The 9,508-nt window shown below is 35.7% G+C and overlaps 2 protein-coding genes across 2 annotated transcripts; one reads left to right on the top strand and one right to left on the bottom strand.

The window, feature by feature from the left end:
• Positions 1-2,571, bottom strand: LOC107739613 (cellular retinoic acid-binding protein 2-like). Its single transcript, XM_016551773.1, has 4 exons — positions 2,311-2,571; positions 1,225-1,403; positions 816-932; positions 1-389 (listed from the first exon to the last, which is right to left on the bottom strand). Exons 1-4 carry the CDS (start codon positions 2,402-2,404, stop codon positions 339-341), a joined length of 441 nt encoding a protein of 146 aa, XP_016407259.1. The 5' UTR covers positions 2,405-2,571; the 3' UTR covers positions 1-338.
• Positions 2,572-5,632: 3,061 nt separating this feature from the next.
• LOC107739612 (28S ribosomal protein S21, mitochondrial-like) lies at positions 5,633-8,115 on the top strand. Its single transcript, XM_016551772.1, has 2 exons — positions 5,633-5,784; positions 7,382-8,115. The coding sequence occupies exons 1-2, from the start codon at positions 5,702-5,704 to the stop codon at positions 7,560-7,562; spliced, it is 264 nt and encodes an 87-aa protein (XP_016407258.1). The 5' UTR covers positions 5,633-5,701; the 3' UTR covers positions 7,563-8,115.
• The last annotated feature ends 1,393 nt before the right edge of the window (positions 8,116-9,508 follow it).

The following is a 9,508-nucleotide window of genomic DNA, read 5'->3' as shown; positions in this document are numbered from 1 at the left end:
TTTATATGTATAAAGGTTTATTGCCAAAAACATTTTTGATTGATAAGACACATTGTGGCATGTACATGAAACTGCAACATAAAATGCACAAACACCAATAATAAATACACTTCTCAGCTAATGCACCAAAAAGAACAATGCAAACTCGCTACCATCTTTATACAAGTACCACCTCTGACCCTTCAAACATCTCTCCTTCTCTGGCACACAAACTTAGCACATGTCAAACATAAAAAACGTGGAAGGAACAGGCTTGCACAATGATAAACTAGCATTTTAGCATATTGTGGACATGGTTGAGATGGAATGGAATAAATGAACTGAAATCTAAGGATCCTTCAGTCTCGTTCATACACACGGGTGCAGACGAAATCTCCGACTCTCATGTTCTGGAAGATAAACATCAGAGATGTTAAGAAACCACCATCCAACTGCTTGAACAATTTAAGATCCTTATCCGACGGGCTTAAACATAACAAAAGATATTGGATCTTGTTCTCTGAATTCAAAGAATGCTCTTTTTAATTTCCAACCATGCAACACTGATTTAACTAACTGAAAGTTTCAAAATATCAAGAACAAAAAAACACAGACATTGAGGAGCCTGTTTACTGTAAGTGGCCTAAATGGGAAGAGTGTGACTTCTATAATAATGTGAACTATAATGGTGAGGAGTGAACAACAATCTATTATTGTAAGGTGTTGAGCTTTTAAGATGCTCATTCGAGTAGGCTGGTAGTAATCTATATTATATGCTAGTGGCATAATTCAGTTGAAAATATTAACGTTATTTTTCAAATAAGTGGTGCACTTACGAGAATCATCTGGCCATCATTGGTCAGTTCACGTGTCCATGATGTCTCAGGCCCCTCCCCCTTCTGCAGCGTCTGCTCACAAGTGATTTTACGGTCTGTCTCCCATTTTGGAAAACTCTGACGAGAAATTGTTAGAAAAGGGCAAAAAGCAGAGATATTAATTTAAAATATCTTTAAAGGTTCTCAAAGTTTGTTGAAAACATACTTCATTGTGCTTGTGCGTATAGATAAACGTGAACTTCCCCATCAAATAAAGTTAGATATTAACATATAATGTTTAGTATTAGAAAAAATAAACAATAATAGATTTAATACATTGATATTTTCTAATAGTAAATCTTATGAAATATGATTTTGTGTAGCAGTTAACAGAGAGAAAAATATGATGTGCTGAGATGTGTGGCATTACTGTGCATGGGCGTCCATCCACTGTAGTCTCGTTGAAGGACTCGCCCACCATGAAGGACACATGAGTGGTCCGCACACTAGTGGAGGTCTGAATGGAGAGACTTTCCCCCTGCTGTGTAATCTCAACAGCTGGTTTGGAAGCTGCTGCAACTGCAATCTTCCTCAAAAAGACATTTACGCCTGTAGAACAAACAAACAAACACACACACACACACACAAATGTGCTAAGAAATTAAAAGGCCATTTATCATAATCAGAAATAAAAGATTTTTCCTATGGCCAGTTTCCTGTCCTTTCCTGTCCAACCGTGTCCGATCTGCACTGGAATGTTTTACAGTCTAAACAGGGGTCACATATTTATGCAATTAAAATCAGGTACCCCATTTTTAGTTAACACCAAGGAAATCTATACCTTTTAAATACTGAGTCAAGACAGTGGATTCATTCTTGCTTTTATTTCATTTAGGGGCAACTGTGTACTTGGTCTAAGTGAACTCCCCTTTGAATGAATAATTGGGGTCAAGGGACGGTGTGTCTACAGAGCCAAATGGCTGGCTGAGGGGCCCCGTATAAGGGTTTGTGAGCCTAATCACAATCCCATGAGGAAGTGAAGCAGCACATTTTTCAGCGTTCCATTCATTGTGCTCATGGTCAAATGAGTCTCAATTTGACCTGAACAAAATATAATAAAAAATTAAAAAATTAATGTCTGACATGCAGTCATGCACCGGTTTCTTTTGGTTTATAGTTCTCTTGTCAGATGATAACAAAATTGCTAATTTTATATTGTAAAACAAAATAGCATTATTGCTTATTTTATTTCTTTTTAAAGAGGTAATAATACAAAATATGTATACTAAATTACTTAGGCCTTTAATTAGATTTTTTTTCTTCTTTTTTACAATTTAAAGGAAGTTACACTAGTAGGCTACCGAGACATTTTTAAGCATCACAAAATATCAAAATAACTTGTAATTCATTTTAATTAAAAAACATAAACCAATACGAATACAAAGGTCACATTTAAAAAAAGTTTTAATTATCTTAGATAAAACTTTTCTAATAATGACGAATCTTGAAAACTCACCGAGAGCTTTTAAAAGGTCCTCGAAATTTTCGGAACTTTTCATTTTCCATGATCCAGAAAAGTCGGCAAACGTTCGCTCCGTGTTTGACTCCATGTTTCTTCGTATCTTTCCTTTCAGACAGTTGTTTTGGACCGCTCTTCTCCTCTCATCCGCCGGTGTTCAGCAGTCTTACTTTCTCTCAGATCAGCCTGTGACTGTGCGCGGCCAATGAGTTCTCGGCCAATCCGGAGCGTTTGCGCCTGTGCCGCGTTTCATTGGGCGGCCGCTGCTCGCGCGCCATGTGCTTCCAGTAAAGATTCAACAAGACCCATATTTGCCCCACCATTTGGCTTCAGCGATCGGGTCATATACGGCTGATTCCTTTAGCTGCATCTTAATACTTGGTATTCGTCATTTAGCAGACACTTTTATCCAAAGCAACTTGCAGCATGATTCCTACAAGTCCAGATTCCTTGTTCATGGATCATGCCTCACACCTCCAGGGATTCTCACTTTTTTTTTTTACTTTTAGTTACATTTAGTTGTCAGTCATACTAAATTCTAAAGCATTCCATTATATTTTTGGAGATTTTGTCAAACAAGGAGCTTTTGCTTAAAAATTTAATTGGTGCAAAATACATGGAAACTCCCATATTACTCCCTTTCTCTCATACAAACACGCCAACAAAAACATCTCATGCTGAGCTTTGTTAGTATTCAGACCACAACAGCCAGCCATTGTCAGTCAGTCATATCACATCTTCAAACCTCGGCTCTCTTCTGTCTCTTGCTGAGAGCTGCTGTAGACCTGTCTGTCCTAACAAGACTCTGGCTTTGAATTTGCATTTAGACCTCCTCTAAAGTTTTGAGGGACTTTATGTTTCAAAACCAATTTAAATCACTTTTTGTTCAGACCATATTTAAAATAAATACAAAAGTAGGATAAAACAATATTTATAATAGTAAAATATAGTAAAAAAATATATATATATAGGAAGTAAATTAAATAAGTAAAATGTATAATGATTTTAAGAATGTAAAATAAAAATCTTAAAATAATAATTATTATCTCTAAAATAATATTTCTGTTTGATTATATTAAATTTGCCCTTTTCTACAAAAGTTATGCAGAGGAAAATTTGTGCAGCTGAAAAAGCATCCAATTCTATATCGGGTGTGCTGTAAAATGAATGTTATAAAGTTCTGTTCATCTGGAACATTAAAGAGCTTAATCTTAAAATGCTTTATGTTAACAGAAGACAACACTGGTTTTCATCCATTTTACACAGATATAGAAGAAAACATCAGACCCTAGAATCTTTTGGTTTTTTTAATTCACATGAATTTTGCCACCGCCTCAGACCTTAATAAATGATGACACATTTATATAAATTTTTCTTTAATCAGTTCCATTCATTCTCTCCAAAACCCACTCACTCACACTCTCTTTCTCTCACTTTGCTCTATCTGCTTCACTTCATTTCGTTTTTGTTCCTTTCGTACACGTCTCCACATTCCTCATACAAATGGTGTGGAAAAAGCAGCGAAGAGACGAGAAGCAAATGGAGTGTTTGAGTGGCCAAAAGGGAGCCAGGGAGGAGAGAAAGAATGAGGCCATGTAAACTGAAACCACATCCTCTTCTCCAAATGCTCAGAGGTAATTACCAGCCGATTCCTGAGTTGCTCCCCACCCGTCCCTTTTTTCTCCCTTTACCCCCGATCCCACCCCTTCTACCAAAAACATTTCAACAAGTCTGGATAAGAAATGATATCCCTGGAAATGGAACAGAGGAAAAGCGCAAAGGGAAGACGAGTGAGAGAGAAAGAACGAAACTGTATATTTTCAGCCAGAATGGAGACAGTGGCAAAAGTTCAAGCTGTTTTCTTGCCCTCACTTTGAATGCTTCCCCTAAAAGCACATCAGCAAGTTTTTCTTTGAAGTGATCGAGTCAATAAAGCTACTTGAATTTGAATGAGAAAACAATCCTGATCCCACACTCACCTACTACTGACCCCATTATCCGGGAGACGATGAGGATGAGGAATTCATGTATGAGAAAGACAGTGAAAGGAGGGGGAATATGTCTACATAAAAAGGCAATTATTTGGAGACTAAGTCTGCTCATCTGTGATAACAACCACTGATGACCTAAATGCATAGCCTATGCCATAACAAACTGAAGAACCTTTCATTTCACAAAACATAACAGAAGTTCAATGGGCCTAATGGGCTTAGTTCAAATTCTGCATGTGTTGTCTTAAGTACGTCTAACTTCTAAAATGGAAAACAGCATTTTATTAAGAAACACTCTATTAATTTTCTCTAATCAACAAATTCCCGGAGAATATTGCAGGTAATCATTTCATAGGTTTTTGCTATGTGTCTGAACTTTTCATCCTGCTAGTCATCTTCCAGGTAAGAATTTACAGAAAATTTGATGATAAAATTCGAAAGATGTTAAAAAATATCATAATTAACGTCAAGATGGCCCCTCATCTCCTAGCCTAATCTCTCACTGAGCGATAGGGCTCATTTTAGCTCTTTATTTTCATTCTGTTATGTTCCACCATGTCTTGTTGTTGTATATGAATGAAGCTATAATCAATAAAGGTATAAACGTATATTAATCTAATTTACTTGAATTAATTCCTGTCAGGTGAGACTGAGAGCCGCTAAAACTCAGAGTCGGCATCGTCGTCCAAAAAGCGCAACCGTTCATTTTTTAAAGGGGTCATATGATGCGATTTCAATTTTTCCTTTCTCTTTGGACTGTTACAAGCTCTTGGTGCATAAAGAAGATCTGTAAAGTTGCAAAGACTAAAGTCCCAAATGCGGCGCGATGCAACGCAACGCGTAAAAAGACAGTATAAGTTATTATAATCCGTAATTATGTCCCCATTGGATGCAACAAATGCCTCGTTTATAATGGGTTTTAATGTTTTTGTCTCGTGGCTCCGGCCGGATGCAGGGCATCACAGTATGGTAGGGGCGTAACATTTCCGTCACACGCTTGAGGTATTCGGCCAATCACAGCGCACTGGATAGCTGGCCAATCAGAGCACACCTCGCTTTTCAGACCGATGAGCTTTGTAAAAATCGACGCGTTTCAGAAAGGCGGGGCATAGAGGAGAAACAATAATGTACAGTATGTGGAAAATAATGTGTTTTTTGAACCTTAAACCGCATAAACACATTTCATTACACCAAATACACAAAATAATGTTCTTTTTAGCAGCATCATATGACCCCTTTAAATCTATTTGGCGCCACCTACAGTTCGAACCGCAAGCTGCCGTTAAAACCCAAAGAAGAAGAAGAAGAAGTAGAGTTCGAACGCTCACTTCCGGGAACTGGCTGCTCAACGGATCGCATTTCCACCCGTGCACAATTGACGGTAACACGGACGAAACATGGCGAGCCACCTTCGCTTCGTCGCTCGGACTGTCATGGTCCAGAACGGCAATGTCGATGCGGCATATGGCGCGCTGAGCAGGTACTTATGAGATGTCTGGTGACTTTGATATCTGTGCAGAAATGTCGTTATAAATCCTTTAGGTAAGCGCTAATAATCGATGTGACCGTGTGCTAACACATAATGACTTTAATAAAGAACATTAGTATATTATATAATGCTTAACAGACAAGTAATTAGTTAGAAGGTTAATCGTTAGTTAATAAAAATTTGTATGCACTGTAAAGTATAAATATTTGTTGACCAATGTTGCCTGTAGTGTTGTTTTAGTGTCCTTTATATACGTTTACAGTTTTATTAATATTTTGAATTAATTTTTTTCATATTTTCAGTTTTCATTTTTACATTAAATTTTCCGTTTCATTTAATTTGCTTAAATTTGCTTTGTGATATATATATACACATACACATACATACACACACACACACACACACACAGTGCCAACCACTAATATTTTACTCATGAGAATTTCTATGGGTGCCAAATAATTGTTGCCAACATGCATTGGAGAAAAACATTTATTTCATAATAAGATTTTTCCCCCAATTTCAATTTTTTTACTTCAATGATAGTTTAGAATTTTATACATTTTTTAAATGAAAGATCAAAAGGATAAAGGATGCAGATTTATTTTCACAGCCACTTTTGCTCATATTTACCAAGGGTGCCAATATTAGTGGTTGGCACTGTATATATACACACACACACACACAATGGTTAAAAAAAACAGATAATGAATAGGATAAAGGATGCAGATTTATTTTCACAGCCACTTTTGCTCATATTTACCAAGGGTGCCAATATTAGTGGTTGGCACTGTATATATACACACACACACACAATGTTTAAAAAAAACAGATAATGAACTGGATGTAATGTAATGTAATTTTCTAGCAGGACAATATCCATTTATATTTTACGGATTAATAAATGTTCCGTTAACTCCAAAACACAACCCAATGCAGTACAAAATTCAAAATACAGGTAAAACACATGTAAAAAATAAATAAATACGGAAACTTCCTTCAAATGAATGTATACAAGGCAACATTTACATTTAAAATGTGTTTTATTTACTTTTATTTTGTTGTTGCTGTTGTAGTTAACTATAATAACCCTGCTTGCCTTGCCTGACCTCTTATACGGCTTAAAATATCACCCTGAAGAAATATTTTTAATAATTTAAATTTTAGTGTGCTTTTTTAGCATGAAATTATATTTTTGTATTGCCAAAATGTTTGCAGCATAACATGAGATCCGATGATAACCAATGTTAAATAATAGTGCAATTAAACAAGTAATATTAACATATTAAATTAAATATCAATAATGCCCAAATAAAGCATGAAAATTACATAAAGTAACAGCCCTAGGTAAATTAAAGTAATACCATCAATGTAAACAAATGTGTTATTGCAGAAGTTTCTTTAGAGGCTGCAGTTGAGTTGTATTCTTGCAATCTAGGCTTGCCTTGAACGTATGATCAAAAGTCTTACCTTGGATTTGGTTTGCAAGGCTGCCTTGTTTTCACCATGTAACCAAATAATACAGTATGATATTTCATATTTACAGATATTGTAGTTGTTACATGCTCTTTCTCTCTCTTATTCACTGCAGAGTGCTGTCTTCTGATGGAATAATTGAATCTGTGAAGCGTAGAAGATACTATGAGAAACCCTGTCGTAAGCGAGAGAGAAAGAGCTACGAGAACTGTAAGAGAATCTACAACAGTGAGATGGCCAGAAAAATATCTTTCGTATCAAGGACACAAAGACAAGATCCATGGGTTGGATGTTAAGATGACAAACTGACTGTTCATGTTGACCCACACGTGAGTCAGGCACAGTGATCTGCCTCACAAAATAAAGATCCACTGGAACATTTTACATGTTCACCATCAAAAAATCATTGCAGGACTGTGTTCTGTCTTAACCTTATTTCCATTTTGGATGTTGAGATATTGTTGACTTAACATATTGTCTATAAATTGTTGTATGTTGGTAATAATAAAAAGCGTAAGAACTTTTCCATTATTTACAATAGGTGCATTGTCAAAAAAATATACATTTGTGTTTTATTGGCTGTAAAAAGTATATTTTCTGAACATTTGAAAACTGATAGCAATTAAAATGTGCACATTGAGCAAAGTTTTAAGTAGTAAATGAATTCAAATAAAAGGTAAACATTTTAAAACATGCACAGCAGGAATGAAGTGGGGACAGATTAAGCGTAGTCACACTTTAATCTGATCTTTTCTTCATGCTAACATTTTGAAAATGCAAAAATTTAGTACTTTATCCGGTGCACCTTTTACAAGATACACATTTTTCCATCAGTGGAAAATGGGCTATATAAATAAATAAAGCTTATTGTTAAATTGAGCAAAAAATATTAAATACAATTTTAAAATGTTCAGTTTCAGTTTTACCTTTTTGACAATTGGCTAGTGGCACCACAGCAATAATATTGAATTTGATAAAATACTAAAATATGAGTCCTTTATATCTATAATATTACGTTCTCCATTGTCTCGTCTGAATCAGGAGAGAAATATGCACAGATCAAGCACCATTTACAGTACAACTGAAAACAGTTCTATACAAATATGACGGTAGATTTTGATGTGAGAGGACAACAGAAGATGGACATTTCAACTGTAGGAAACATTATGTGGATTATGGACTCGTATTTTGGCCAGAAGTGATGATTTAATATTATAATGCCTTGATGGATTTGTTTCTTACAAACATGCAGCTTTTCACTTCACAAGATCTTAATTAATGGACGGGAGTGGTGTGGATTATTGTGATGTTTTCATCAGCTGTATGGACTCTCATTCTGACGGCACCCATTCACTGCAGAGGATCCATTGGCGAGCAAGTGACGTAATGCTAAATTTCTCCAAATCTGTTCCAATGAAGAAACAAACTCCTCTACATCTTGGATGGCCTGAGCCATCAATTTTGGGTGAATTCTTTAAGATCAAATTAATAGGTAAATTGCCTGCCATCTATAATGTAAAATACCTTATGTCATTATAATTCTTCAGTCTATGGAAATGTTGGCACAATAAGCTGAATTGCGCAGTATATGTTAACTGGAAGGAGCTTTGTAGTTAGTGATCTTTCTCTGAGCTCAAGGTCTGTGTGATATGTGTAACGGGGGGATGGGTCTCTCTCCAGAGGGTCATTCAGTTCAATGTATAGCTGTGGAAGCAGCTGAAGTGGTTTGCTTTCCATGAAGTCATGTTTGCATTTTAGTCTGGTGAAAATTTAAGACGTGCCACTTCTGCTGCTTCAGTTGCTTTGGGGATATAAACAATGTCATTCACAATAGTTATTTATTCAATACGGAGACTTTTATTTAGAGTCAACGTTTGAATTATTTCCTAATTTTAAACATAATCATTGTACCCAAAGCTGTGTTTGTTTTACTGGTAAAATTGTGCATGCTGACCTGTGCACAGAAAAAGATCCCAAGCTGTAAAGTCATGTGACATTCTGCCACAGGCTTCACAACATTCGTTTTATGTATGTAAACTATTCAGGGGGATGGGTTGCTGGGTTAGTGAGTTCACAGTATAGTTGTGGATGGAGCCTCTCCTTCATGCAAAATACTGTAAAATCAACAATGAACAATTAAGTGAAAAGCAAAGACTTTTACTTAATTTTACTTAAGATTTTTACTTCTGCAGTAGAATAAATATGCAATTTTTTATTCAAAATGTAATTTATAAAAAAAAAA

The sequence above is a fragment of the Sinocyclocheilus rhinocerous genome, unplaced genomic scaffold, assembly GCF_001515625.1.
Source record: "Sinocyclocheilus rhinocerous isolate Xijiao unplaced genomic scaffold, SAMN03320098_v1.1 scaffold314, whole genome shotgun sequence".
In the NCBI taxonomy this organism is placed as follows: domain Eukaryota; kingdom Metazoa; phylum Chordata; class Actinopteri; order Cypriniformes; family Cyprinidae; genus Sinocyclocheilus; species Sinocyclocheilus rhinocerous.
Note: the sequence above shows the minus strand (reverse complement) of the source record. Positions and strands in the feature narration are given on the sequence as shown.